The following is a 14,730-nucleotide window of genomic DNA, read 5'->3' as shown; positions in this document are numbered from 1 at the left end:
AAACTGAGAAAAAAAGAAAGAAAGAAAAAAAAAGATCAATCAAGCTTCAACTACAGGTACGGCACTTAATGTATGTGAGTTACCAGGTCAGACTACTAGTTCGGACATTTTCAATGCATTGGATGCGTTTGTTCGTATGAAAGGGTTGGAGTGGGAAAATTTGTTGGGGTGTGTACCGGTAATGCCGCTTCTCTGATCGGAAAATATTCAGGGATGACATCCAGAATAAAGGAAGTAGCAAATCATGACATACTAACATAGAGAACATTTAGCTTCGAAGAAAGTGACACCTGAACTGAATGAAGTGCCAATTTTTGCATTTGCAAGTGTTTACGAAAACTACAGTTGCTCAGGACGTACGAATCAGACGAACACCAAACAAAAACGAATGTTTAGAAAAGAGAGTGAAGTACACGGAGAATGTAAACTTTTGCGTCTAAATAAATATGCAGGGTTGCAAACCAATACATGAATCACCAGAAAACTACAGAAAATTACTTTTAAACGGGCTGTCTTTTGGAATGGCATAAAGTGATGGTTTCATAAGTTTTGTGCTGAATACTATTGTATGTAAAGAGTCTGCAGAAATATCCACAGCTATGATACTACTTTCACCGTAGACTTATGGGGGGTCCGAAAGTTGAAGTTTGTGATTTTGATGCCATTTTTGGGGCGTAATATCTCAGAAGGGCAAAGTGCTAAAAATTGCTGCTTATGCTATCAAGTAATTCTGTAAGTAAAGAAACTATTATTATTATTTAAAAAAAAAAAAAAAAAAAAAAAAAACCATGACATATTACATGGAGAAAACAGCGAAGACATGGTAAAAATGCGAAGAAAGCACCTGCGTGACGATGGACGTAGCCCGGAAAAAATTAAATGTTTGGATATGTTTCATGCTAATCTCAAAAAATACGCATAGTGCAGCAATTAGGAACGCTTGTTTGTGTTCAGTTGTGCAAAACCTTGCGAGTGACATTTGTTCCACCTTTCTAGCTCCATGAACATAGTCATGCCTATATGGTAAGAGGGTTAGCACCCTTGTACCCACGACACCCGTCGTCGAACTGGACCGTGGTATGAAAGCACTAATTGTATCAGCAAAGGGATATTGAAATCCAATCCAAGTTACAGAAGTTAATATGTTTACAAAGTTGCGTTACATCTATCTTAGCTAAATATAAAACTACATGAAGTGACATAAAATAAAAGGGTATTTCCAGTTGACGTGAAAGTGCGGAATTTAGCATGATTGTAGCTTTCAAGTACTAATCCACAGGAAAATTGCCAAAAGTTAATATTTTTAACTTTTAGAGTGTCTAAAGGGAAGATGAAGAAATTGTTTGTTTATTTATTTACTTATTTATTTATTTTAATTGACCCTTTGTTGGACTTACAATCTCATATTTTGGGTATTTGGAATTGGAATAAAAACTTTAAATTCGGTATGCTTGTATGTTTCCGTTAGCGTTAGTTAAATAAATGACCAAAAATAAAAATTTTCAATCGTCGAGAGGTTTTATGGGGAACTGAAAGTCCTTGCAATGTTATTTATATGGGACATCATCTACACCTCAAAATGTTTAGGCACTTCCGGCAGGATTAGAATGATGAAATTTGGCATGATAGTAGATTTCCGGGACTAACCCACAGGAAAATTGCCAAAAGTGAATATGTTTAGTTTTTAAGGTGTCTATTAGGGGGATGATGTTATTTAAATGGGTGTTTTCTTGTGATATAAAATCTTATCTTTTAGATAATTGAAATACGAAAAGAAACTTGACTTTTAGTAGAATTGTAGGTTTTAGAGGTTCGAAGCAGCAGACCGAGCAAACACGGGAATCTGGGGCGCAGTTCCAACGTAGACAAAGGCTAGTCTATCCTATATAACGCAACATTGACTTCCATAACTGGGATTGTATTTCAATATCACTTTGCTGATACACTAAGTGCATTAATACCACGGTCCACTTCGACGACCTGTGTCCTGGATGCAAGGGAGAGCTAACCCTCTTACTACATAGACGTGGCAATGATCATGGAGCTAGAAAGATGGAACAAACGCCTCGCAAGCTTTTGAACAACTTAACACAAACAAAAGCGGACCTAATTGCTGCACAATGCATAGTTTTTCAGATCTAGCATGAAACATATCCAAAAATTTAAATTTTTCCGGGCTACGACCATAGTCACGCAGGTGCTTTCTTCGCGTATTTACCATGTGCTCACTTTTTTCTACATGTAATAAGTCACGATTTTTTTTTCAACACTTTATTTACATACAGAATTCCTTGGTGGCATAAGCAGCAATTTCTAGCACTTTGCCCTTCTGAGATATTATGCCCCAAAAATGGCATCAAAATCCCAAACTTCAACTTTCGGGCCTCCATAAATCTACGGTGTCAGTAGTATTATAGCTGTGGATATTTCTACAGACTCTTTACATGCAATAGTATTCAGCTGATTCGTACATCCTGAGCAAGTGCAGTCTTCGTAAACGCTTGCAAATGCAAAATTTGGCACTCCACCAACAACAAAGATGGCCGCCATTCGGGAACACTTGTACATACGACAACGTGAGTGATGTTATTGACCTTCTCATACACAAGGTTCATCACACTCAAATTCTTATAATTTTCGGAGATGGTCAAGCAACCACCTCTGGACCACTTCGTATGGATTGGCCCATCTACGTTGGGTACCTTGCTCTAATTTCTTCCGTCTGTGGACTCCGTGTGCCAGACAAGTAATGTGGATCATTTTGGGATATAGATCTTTCAAGGCTTTTCCTGCTTTCACCATATACCTAGCTGCATCCTTTACAAGTACGAGAAGCCTGTCACGAGGAACGCCTTCTGGAAAAAAACACCTGCATTGCGTTTTTAATACAGCCAGCAACTGTAGAATGGTTAACCTTCAACTGCTGAACATGCACAAGGAAAATTTCTCCAGCTTTTTTCGGTTCCAAAATACGAAGCACAACATTGGCTATATAACGTCCGCAACAGTCTGTCCTTTCGTTCACTGATAACCAGAAATTTTTATTTTTCACTTTCTGCCGGATGTTACACATTAAGCTTAGTTTCACTATAGACATTTTCCACACAGGCCTTCTTAAGTGTGGATTCATGAGGGATTTCCTTGTCACAGTACTTCTCCAAAAACTGGCGAAGATTAGGGTTTTCCAACTTCCACAGAGGGATATCAGATGCGATAAATGCTTTACACAAGGCCTTGGAGAAAGAGGACATTCAACTGCTCTGGGACGATTTCACATGTTGAAGTAGTGTTTGTGATTTAGCTTCCTTCCTACACATTTCTTTTTTGCTTCGTCGTATCTAAATGTTGTAATACAGATCTCTTCGAAAATCCCACTGGATTCACAGAATTAACATAATATCTTGCCATCTGTATAGAACATATCGCTCCCAAATTCTGCAAAAAAATGCTCTCAACTTCAACGAAACAGATTGCTTCACAGGAGGCATTCTCTACACTTGCTCCGCTGCACGCCTGGCTAAAGCTGTTGATTTTGACTGACGTAAAAATAATATTTTTCAGCACAAAATGCTAATTTATTTGTTTTTGTTAAAAAGAAAAAATGTAAAAAAAAAAAAAAAGAACAGTTGTGACTGTCGTGCGCACCTGGTAGAAAACCAAATGCGTTTCGCATAGTCTGATGAAAGTTCAATCGACCACAGCGAGAACCAGGGTGGATTGATTTTAATCAGTCTGATTTAAATCACGATTTTAATGAAGATTTAAATCACTTGATTTTTTAAATAAAATCGTTGATTTAAATCAAATTCCGAAATAAATTAATTTAAAGAGAAAAGAAGTAAAATCTCGTTTCTGTTCTGTTATTTCGATTATGGAAGATAATCATAATGCAATGAGACTCAAATGTACGTAAGCACAGTATGAAAACGAGTATCATGCAGAGAATGATTAGGGAAAATCCCGTTTTGAACGGGTAACGAGTGAATCCTGATTTCTTCCCTTAGTAACATACGGTTTTTAAACCGTTAACTATTCCAACGGGGAAATCACCATGGACATTTAAGGCGAAAATTCTTTCGTGTCCACGTCTATTTGTGTTTCCAGATAATAGGGGCGTATTTAGAGGGGTCCGATCCCCTCTCCGAAAAAAAATTTAAAACTTTTAGGCGAAATTTAAGTACTAAATGGGGGAGAGTAGCCAAAATCACACCACTTTTTACATAAATTATTTTAATTCGAAACTTTTAAAGAAATTTAAAATGATTTTTTGATCGTATTGAACTTTATAATTTTCCAATTCTTTTACAGTGATTTCATAACGATATCTCATGATTATCATGATAAAAATGATATTTTCGAAGCCTGCGATTGGTGCGATTTACGCAACTGGTTTCCCAAATCGCATCATGTAAAGCAAAAATTGCACCACCATTTGAATACACGCAAATTTTACAGTAATGCATATGGGTAAAACAAATCATTTCCATGGAATACTACATTATTTTGTTTGAGGTATAATACATCTCTAAAGAGAAAAAATACTGCAATAACCGGGCCACAGAAATAACATCTTAGAAATAAGCTAAGTAGAAATGCAACCTACAAGTAAAACAAATTAATATATCTATGATATATCACATTCTTTTATCTCAGTGTTATTAATACGAGGAAGAGCATATCTTTTTAAAAAATATATCTATATTTTGATCCAATGAGCAATATTGTTCGAAACGTAAAGTATGTATATTTATGGAAAACAGACAGCTACACCTTATTTGCACAAAAATCACATTGGAATGCACGTTCATCTCCTGAAACACCCGCACAAGACTTATGTATCCAGACTTTACACAAAACACTCTGTACTATATCTTCGACTAAATTTTGTTGACAAAGGACGCAAAACCAATCTTGTTCATTGATATCAAAAGCCACATTTGAGAAACACTGCAAATATGTAGCTCGGAGCATCGTGATTTGGATGTATCTACTTTTCGAATACACTTTTTGGTGTTAACGTTTCCTGAAGCACATACCGACTTAGCTGACGGTTCAGAAAGATTAGATCTCTCCACACGGTTGGAAACTCAGAGAGTACTTCTGTTCTTTGTGGTTGCATGTTAGTAGTTCTATTTCCTCCTATTATTGGGCTGGGAAGCGTCACTTTATTTTCTATATACTTTTTCAAAGCACGATTCATAGACTCCGGAGACCATTTTCCATATTGTCATGTGCCCACCTTGTGTGAATTGTAACCGAAAAACAATTCATCATGGGAGCCAAAATCGCACTGGTGCGATTTCGGACACACGGCAGTAGTGCGACTTGGGAAACTACATTATTTTTTAAAAAATTATTCTTTACATACCTCACAAATTAAAATAAAAAAAAAAAATAAATAAAAATAATAATAATAATAATAATAATAACTTGAGTTTGTCACTATAATATTAATGGTATTTTGTTTATTATTACTTATTGAAACATAAGCTAATTCTCTATTCCCTATTCTACTGTGAAATACCCCGAAAATTAGTAAGGAATACTCCAATTATATTGTACTGCAACTGCGCACACACACAACTTACTGAACGTAGTCACTTTGCTCTGTAATTATGGAAATATGTTTAAGTACGTAACTATTAGATGGCTTGTTAGTATTACGGTTCTTTTTAAACTAGGGTTGGTGAGATTTAGAACCCGGTGTGATATCGGGAACTCTCCCCTACATAGAAGTTCATCGGGATTGTAGTACAGGAAATTTTGGATGTGTTAAAATGTCGAATAATACTTTTGATAAAGTGGATACTTTCAAATATCTAGGATCAAAATATTAACAGACGAAAACGATATTCACGAAGAAATTAAATGTCCACTACAAGCAGGGAATTCCTCTTATTATTCAGTTCAAAATCTCTTCTCGTCGCGAATTATGTGGAGGAATTTGAAGCTTAAAATATATAAAACGATAATCATGCCTGTTCTGTATGGTTGCGAAATATGGTCGCTTACTATGAGGGAAGAGCATAGACAAAGTATTTGAGAACAAGATTCTAAGACAAATATTCGGACCCAAGAAGAACGAGATTGTAGAATGGCGGAAACTTACTACGAGAAACTACGTACTCAAGTCTAGGAGACTCAGGTGGGCAGGTCATGTAGCCAGGATGGCAGAAATTAGGAACGCTTTCAAAGTCTTAACTGAAAGACTAATCGGAAAACTACTATTAGGAAGACCTAGGCGGTGCAAATGGGAGAACAATATTAAAATGCATCTCGTAGAAATAGGAATAGAAACTGGTTTCAATTAGCTAAAAATAGAAGTCAATGGAGAGTTTTTGTGAGCGCGGCATTGAATCTCCGGGTAGTATAGGTTATGGAGTTAGTTAATTTTAGTCGAGATTTATGTACTTCATATGTATTTCATGCCGCTAGCTAGGTCTGATTTATTATAAAAATATGCCCCTGCCAAATATCAGTAACTTTTGTATATAAAAAAAAGTTATGTTGATAAACGTTGCTGTACTTTCTCCATAATGCATAAGAAACATTGGGATTGAAATAGGTTAACGATTGGGGATGAATTCAAAATTAAACCCCAATACTTGCACTTAAATGGCATAATTAATATTTAATACCAAGTTTTAATGTTTTTTCTTCAGTTCGTGACTTGTACTATACGAGGAGAAAGATTTGATTTAAATAAAAAAAATAGATTTAAATAATAAAAAAAATGATTTTAAAAAAATCATGATTTTTTTCCACCTTGGCGAGAACGCCGATTTTATTACTTTGGCAGAAGGCATATGTTAAAAAATTGCTGATTTTGTGCAAGTATACTGCAAAATACATAATAGGTCTTATCATTAGAAAAGGGAAAAATATATGTTTTCAAATTGGAAAATGCCCTATCAACTTTGCTTATTTCAACGTTTTCGACTGATACGTGAAGATCTTACTCCACAGGGTTGGCAAAAACCATAGTTTTTGTTGAAAAAACCAAAACAACAGTTTGTTTTTAACCATGTTTTTTGGGTTGAAATAATACTTTGTCCTATGTATTTATATCATATATGGACAGAAATACGTTTGTTTCGCCTTGGTGTTATTATGCAACAACCGGGCTATGCTGGAAGGGGTCATATAAGCTTAAAGCGGAATCCAAACCGCTTCTCAGCTTACATCCGAGAGAAAATGTCATCCACTTGAACTCGAAACTGGGACTAATTGGCCACAAATACGATACGTCTGTCGACGCACTCAGGAAGGACTCCTGATAAAAATAAGTTGTACTAGTCTTTACATACTTAATATAATTGTCAAAAGTAATTTCAAAAGATAAACAGTTGCATAAGAGAAACCATTATACAGAATTACACATGGACAATTTCAAAATACTGCAGAATACAGAAGAACTAATTTAGTCCAAGTTAATTCACTAAGACTTTATTAGTCCAAGTTAAAGAAATACAGTGACAATTTTCATATCAGTAAGAAAAATGAATAAAGATACGAATTACTTGAGTCCACTTTGGCTCTGACCCACTTATACATAAATAGATACCAAAGATACTTCTGATTTCAATAAATGCCTCTCATGGGGTTTGATGACCCCCTCCCCTTCCCAAAAGTACGGCATTTCAATGTATTTTATTAATAGTAAACATTATTATAACGAAACAATACTTAGAATTTTTTTTTTTAATTTCGATTGAATACTAATAATAACAAACTATAAAAAATCACGTAAGACACATTCATAAACTTATGAAAAAAAACTTGCTTTTAGGTATAAGTAATTTTGGCGGGGCTTAGCGGAATTTAATCCATAACAGTGTGTCCTTTCACTATACATTATTCGGCGTAAGCTCTAAACTGCGATAAACAAAGCCACGTGAACTAAATCTCGCTGATTTGCTGTTGTCCTACCGACGCTTGTACTCCTCCGCAAAATAGTTCATGTGATTGCATTATTACTTTTACTATGAAGCTTCATATAAAACTGCTATATTATTATAAATGACAAAAATATAATACGGATTATCTAATAATACTGCAATCGAGTGTGGCTAATGAAACAATAGAAATAAACACTAAGTATGCGCAGTAATTCTGGCGCCAACTCAACTGTGGACGCGTGTTCTGCTTTTAAAGTCTGAAAGATTACTGGCATGAATCTCGGTTCCGCGAGTGTTGTGGTGAAACACCAACAAGGCAAACCTTTACTCACTAAGCAACAATTATTTACGAGTGAAATTCAAATACTTTTTTTTAATCTTTCCAGTTTCTTTTCTTTCTTTTCTGCTGCTGCTGTAAGTATCTGCACAACACGAGACAGTATTGTCAAAATGCACGTGTATAATTTGGTCCTCCCCGTGGGGAGTGGGAGTGATACATCACTAGCCAATCGTATTTGTGACAAGCGGAAGGATACAAATATTTTGTTTATCGGAGTTTAGAGCTTACGCCGAATAATGTATAATGTCAGATATTAGAGAAAGTTAAACATTTTTTTTTTTTTTATTTCAACGTTGATGTTCCTTTATTTGCTCTCTCCTTACATATTATCAAGCACCAAACGAGCGAAGTACGTGTCCATTTCCTGTTTCTTCCCAGTATATTTTCAAAATTTTGCTTGAAACGATCAGCTTTGGAACTTAACCCTATTGGTTTGATAATTGTCGTGGCAACTCAATCAAAACAAGAATTAAATACATTAAATTCATAGTTTGCAATACGTAGAAACGAAAGTTAATTTCTAACTGGATTACAGAGTAATTTATCCAACATGAATTTTGCTTTAGCACAAGCTAAGACTTAATTTAAAATTTTATTACCTTAGGTAATCATTTTCCAATTATATATGGAATACTCAAAAATTAAATACAGATTATAGTAAACGTTGTCACCCTAACGTTACCCTAACCTATCCTGAATGGGTAAACAATCACAAATGCACTTAGTTTATATATATATATATATATATATATATATATATATATATATATATATATATATATATGGGTGATTCCACGAAAAAGGGAAATTTTCACTTGGAAAATTTTTGTTCCGTTGATAGTCGCCTATTTCGATAAAAATATCACATGCACTTACTACTACTAAGTACATGTTAATTAGGTGTTCAGCAGAGCTGAATCATTATTGGTGTAGTAAATAAAAAATAAACTTTTCAGCACCCACGGAGTTGAGACCACAGGTCACGGAGTTGATATTAGTTAACACGGAGTTGAAAATTGCTGTGGAGCTGAGAAACGTGATACATCTGGGTGATAAGTTTTGGTTTATAAGTGATTAAGCTTATAATTTACATAAAAATTGAAATAATTTTCCAATAGTTTTTGTAAGTTAGAATTATTCTCACTTATCGAATATTGAAAAATTATTGCGCTTTCAATATGTTGACTATCATATGGAGAGGACAAACTTTTCACATATGCTTACGAAACAGATGAAGTAGTCACTAAACCTGTCTATTGTCTACTTCATTTGTTTTCTGAGCTTATGTAAACCGTCTGTCTTCTCTGTGTGGTCAAGTCAACACGTCGAAAGTGGAATACTTTTTCAACATTTGCTAAGTGCATTTGTATATTAGGTATATATACAAGATGTTTCAAAACAATACACACATCGTTTGGGAGCTGATTCCTGACACCAAGATAAGACGAAAAGTATAGACAACTGGGTGCACAAATGCTTCCTTTCGAGTTATAGGCTGCCGAAAACATGAAAAAAAAAAAAAAAAAATTGAACTTTAAAGGTCCATAACTCCAAAACTATGAGACCTGTCGTAGTCGGGTCAGGACTTCACGTAGGAACTAATGTGTGTTCTATCCAAAAATATGTTTCAGAATCCTGAGGTACTCACGAAGCAATTTTTATAGAAGGAGTTTGGCTACGGGCATATAATCTGAAGTACTCACCAACTACTTCTACAAAAGTTGTTGTGGAAGTACCGCAAGATTCTGAAACATGGATATTTGGATAGCGCACATACTAATTCCTAAGTGAAGTCTGACCCGACTACGGTAGGTCCCATAGTTTTATGCTATGGACCTTTAAAGTTCATTTTTTCATGTTTTTGGCAGCCTATAACTGCGAAAGGAAGCATTTGTGCACCCAGATTGATCTATACTTTTGATCTTATCTTGGTGTTAGGAATCACATCCCAAACGTTGTCGGTATTGTTTTGAAACGCCCTGTATAATGCACACTAAATGACAGTGTAAGGCACTCATCATTTCTACTCCAATGAAGGAAATGTCTTGAGGAAACAGGGAAGGGTTGTTCTAGTCTACACAGAATGACGACTGCCAACGCTTTTTAAACGTCAGGTTTAGTAGGCCAGGAGAAATTCCTCCCGATCCGCGTCATAAAATTGACTGTCCGTATATTGCCCTCAGACTCTTCGACAATCCCTGAAAAGAAAACAATTAGTTGATCATAAGATTGAGACTTCAATAGGTTAAAAACAGATACCATCCATCTTGACTTGACTGAAGTTTTACCTCCGGCTATCTGACAGCCCCAAATCTGAACTTCCGCGAAACACTCCTTAAATGGGCTAGAACCCACCAGCCGGCCTTTGAGTGTGAATGACACGTGGTCAGCGTGTCGGCTTCTACGGCCGTTGTGATGGTCTGCGCGATCAAGTTTCAGTACATCTCTACTCAAAATGAGTTTTTCAATTGCCTCACTGTGCGAAGTAAACACCATTAATTTTTGAGCTTCCACTGGGAAACAAACCCAGAACCACGCACGAAAGGCGTGCATACTAGTCACTAGACCATAAAGGAGCTTTATTTCTATCAGTATATTGAAAGAACAAATATTTGGAAGAGCATGAGCATAACAAACACTATAGGATTATCAACTCCGTGAACTTGTCTCAACACCGTGGATTCCTTAGTTTTCAGATGGACATGGAGTTGAGAAAATCGAATATAATTTATCTTTACCGGCCCACTTTTTAACCAGTACATGTGAGTAATTGTGTACGAATTTTCTACGTTAAGGCGTAGGTTCCTCAAGGAAAAGAAGGTATATACCATACAAATACATTCAGTAATAAATACCATGGTGTTGAGTATCAATTAATATACGCACCTGCTTTCCACACACAAAAATATTTTTCCTATAGCTTTTAACACATGCACACAACTTTTTCTGTTCTTCAGTCAAACATGTCTGCCTTGTCTTCTTGTGGGAGTTGCCAATGTGGACGACCATGCTATCTGTTGAGGACTATGACAATTTTTTCTATTGCCATGGAGTTGAGACGAAATAGAGGTGACAGAAACGAAGCATAGTCAAGCTTTCGAAAATAATCGTTATAAAGGTTTACTTTCCACAAAACCGAAACATTGAAGTGTTCTCTTCCATTTAATTACCATTAAATGATGTTTGATATGCGACTTCAGTTGTAATTTATTGATTAAAATCAGGCAACTGTAGTCTGTGACAGCCCACGGTGTTGAGAAATTGGATAATAATTTTTTACGTATGTTTCGTGTTATATTTGCAAACTGTTATACATGGCATACCTACTTTGTGACAGTTACTACCAAACAAAATAAAAATGAGGTGATTCTTTCTAGTAGTAGTAGTTTGAAGAAATGCCCGTGACAGAAAATTTCCCTTTTTCGTGGAATCACCCATATATATATATATATATATATATACGTATGAGTTTCATTGCAGAACATGCAGCGATCTGCGATGTGATCGCAGAAAATTTGCCGCACCTATGCAGAAAAAAAATGCCAGCGGAAATAAGATAGCCAACAGAAAAGTATAAAAACATGCCAAAAGCAGATGTCTTAAATACACGGACGACACGCATAAATATTGTTTGGTTTTCATTAAATCTACGTCGTGCGTGATAACCAGCTCAAGAAATGAAGGAAAGTTTTTTTTTTTTGAATTGAAGACTCTCTTTAAAATTGCAGTAACAGATTTCCGAGACAAATACTCTGTTGCAGTAAAACTAATGTTGTTTTGTTCGAGTATATCATAATCTGAGACCATATGTGAAAGCTGGGGTTCAGTGGTTACTAAAGTGATGAGGAAATGCCAGCTGCAAAGGATGGAGTTTCTGTTAGTAATGATATTGTAACAACAGACCAGCTTACATACATTATCCTAAATTGACCCGCATCGGGCTCTATATATATATCCTTAAAGCTCAGGGGCATCATTTCAGACTTCGCTTAAAGGGGGCAAGAGCACCACCGACATAAGAGGACTTTCACGTTTTGTACTAGTATATTAGTAGTCAATCGATTAAAGTATATGTATTACTGAAACTCTCGGGCTGCCATCCCTAAATGACGCCCCTGTTAAAGCTGTTCTCATTACAAAATACGGTGTATCGTACCATAAATAATTTAAATCTGCTTCTTTTAGCAGAGCTTTTCAAAAAATTGACTTCACAGGTTGTAACTAGAACTAGGGTTACCGCTGAAAACTGTTTACCATGCTTCATATAACGCTGTAATAAAAACATGAGAGTATCATCTTGACTTTTTATTTTGTAATTCCTGCAGAAAATTTTTGACTTACAAAAGCTCTCGCAGAAAGACAAAGAAAGTCCTGCCATCGGGGGTATAAGTTTGATTTGTCACCACCAAATCATTAATGTACTTATACCAATAATAATATGCAGTGTGAATATTCATAAAACGCCAAAATCCATCATTCATTTCTCCATCTATTGTCAATATTTATAGTATTTAACTGTCAGAATGCGTTCCCAGAATTCACAAATAACGTATTACCTAGATTTATATAGCGGATTAGCCCTGGCAGCCTATATCATATGATTTCAAAGATCATTAGCAACCTTTACTTAACGGAAGTTTACTATTTGTGGTAGTAATGTAATGGAAACTTTTTTTTTTTTTTTTGGCAAATATTACGAGTAATTTTATAACCATATAAGCTTGCTTTACCATACAAATTTCCGACTCCCGACAAATACGCGACATTTCTGTTTCATCATAACCTGTCACTGAAACTTTCTACTCCTCCCTTACCTTCGTTATAAGCCTTCGATGCCAGTTTTCAAGGTAACCCAAATAACGGAAGTTGAAAAAAATATCACTAAAATTTGATTCTTTAAACCTGTATTGAGCACACACAATAACAATATTATCACACACATACAAGCAGCTAACTGAATTATTCTTAATGTGAAATAAAGACCTTCTATAATTCAAACAACCAAAATAACGGAAACTTCTATTAACCAATTAAGGCTCTTACCTTCCAATAATCGTGCTATAATACTGTCTATATTCAATTTATCTGTTTCAGCCATGAGTCTACAATTATGAAAACACTTTTAATAAACACTCAACAGTAACAACACTATGATGGGCTTTTACAGACCGGATACAAAACACAAAACAACTCTTTCATACACAGTAACTTCAACAAACGCCAAAATGGCAGTCGTGTAGGTGATTGACGTCACAAACTAGCAGCGTTGTCAGATCATAAAAGAAAAATCAACATGTTACTTTATAAAATAAATAAATATTAGAAGAAGTATTATTTTCTAAACTTTATTTTAATTTTTTCAGTAAATTATTTGGTTGTATCAGGTACAATACACACAAACCAGAAACAATGGATGTTATCGGACATTACAGCATTATTTTATTTTATTTTATTTTTAGTTTAACGTCCCAAAAAATACGCACCGAGGCCAAAGAAGACACTGAGGATAATGAACTAAATGGTAGAATGAAGAAAGTGAAAGAAAACAGAACCCCCAAGCATAGAGCTCACTTTACGCGACCTGATCTCGAACAAGAGACAGATCCAACTTGCTGAAACTTTCACTTGTTCGTTACTGGCTACTTGCCTGACAAGGGATCCCATGCACCAGAGATGAGCGCTCTACTCTGAGTCACCGTGGCCCTTTTAAAAAGTTACGTTAAAATAAGTACTATTTTTGTTTTCTGTCTAGTTGCATAAAGGGTGCCCCTCTTGTTTGAAAATCCTGGGGCCGCCAGTGTATATCAACCAACTTGCCTTAGCAAAAGAAAATATGTACCGGAAGTGATCTCAAATACCTAATATTGAGGCTTACGAGAAATAACTAATACCTAATATCGAGGCTTTCGATTATTTCTAGTTGACCTTGCCTAATATAGGGGAGAGGTGCCGAATATCGCACCCATTTTATTTTTCGTACGTAGCGAAGCAGAAATAGTTGAAAATGAAAATAGAACAAGGACAAGGGAAAGGATGGAGTGTTTGCCAAATCGTGTGATGCCTAGAATGGATTTCAATACATTACATACTTGTACATAACGTTTTAAACAAAAGTCTACGATTTTCCGAGTTGAAAACAAGTGTGCATAATATCGTACCCCGGTGCGATATTAAGAACACATTCTTTAAGGGCATAATGTGCAGGACTTTGTTGCCGAAAACAAGAACAAGAAGTTATATTGGGGCATGTAATTAAACAGAGGCTTCTTACATGTTAATATGCTACAACTATTAAGGCCTCTTACATGCTAAAATAGAAAAAAAAAACATGTTTGGTCTACATTCTAAAGCATACAACACATTCTTGCACAAACAATCCAGAAATGGAATATGGACATTGCAGAATAGCCTACATGTGTGCTACAAATTACAAATGAAACATCGAAATTGCATTGGGCTACACAGCTAGAAATATTCAATGAAATATGGAAT

The 14,730-nt window shown here is 35.5% G+C and overlaps 1 protein-coding gene across 1 annotated transcript in view; it reads right to left on the bottom strand.

Moving 5' to 3' along the window:
- LOC145693122 (serine/threonine-protein phosphatase PP1-gamma catalytic subunit B) overlaps positions 1-13,488 on the bottom strand; it is a 40,377-nt gene extending 26,889 nt beyond the window's left edge. Inside the window, exon 1 of the mRNA XM_081768842.1 lies at positions 13,282-13,488. Coding sequence (XP_081624968.1) covers positions 13,282-13,336 — 55 coding nt within the window. The 5' untranslated portion in view covers positions 13,337-13,488. The remainder of the gene's footprint in view (positions 1-13,281) is intronic.
- Positions 13,489-14,730: the final 1,242 nt, after the last annotated feature.

The sequence above is a fragment of the Thermobia domestica genome, chromosome 8, assembly GCF_964235325.1.
Source record: "Thermobia domestica chromosome 8, izTheDome1.hap1.1, whole genome shotgun sequence".
NCBI classification, from domain to species: Eukaryota; Metazoa; Arthropoda; class Insecta; order Zygentoma; family Lepismatidae; genus Thermobia; species Thermobia domestica.
This window is presented reverse-complemented; position numbering and strand designations above follow the sequence as displayed.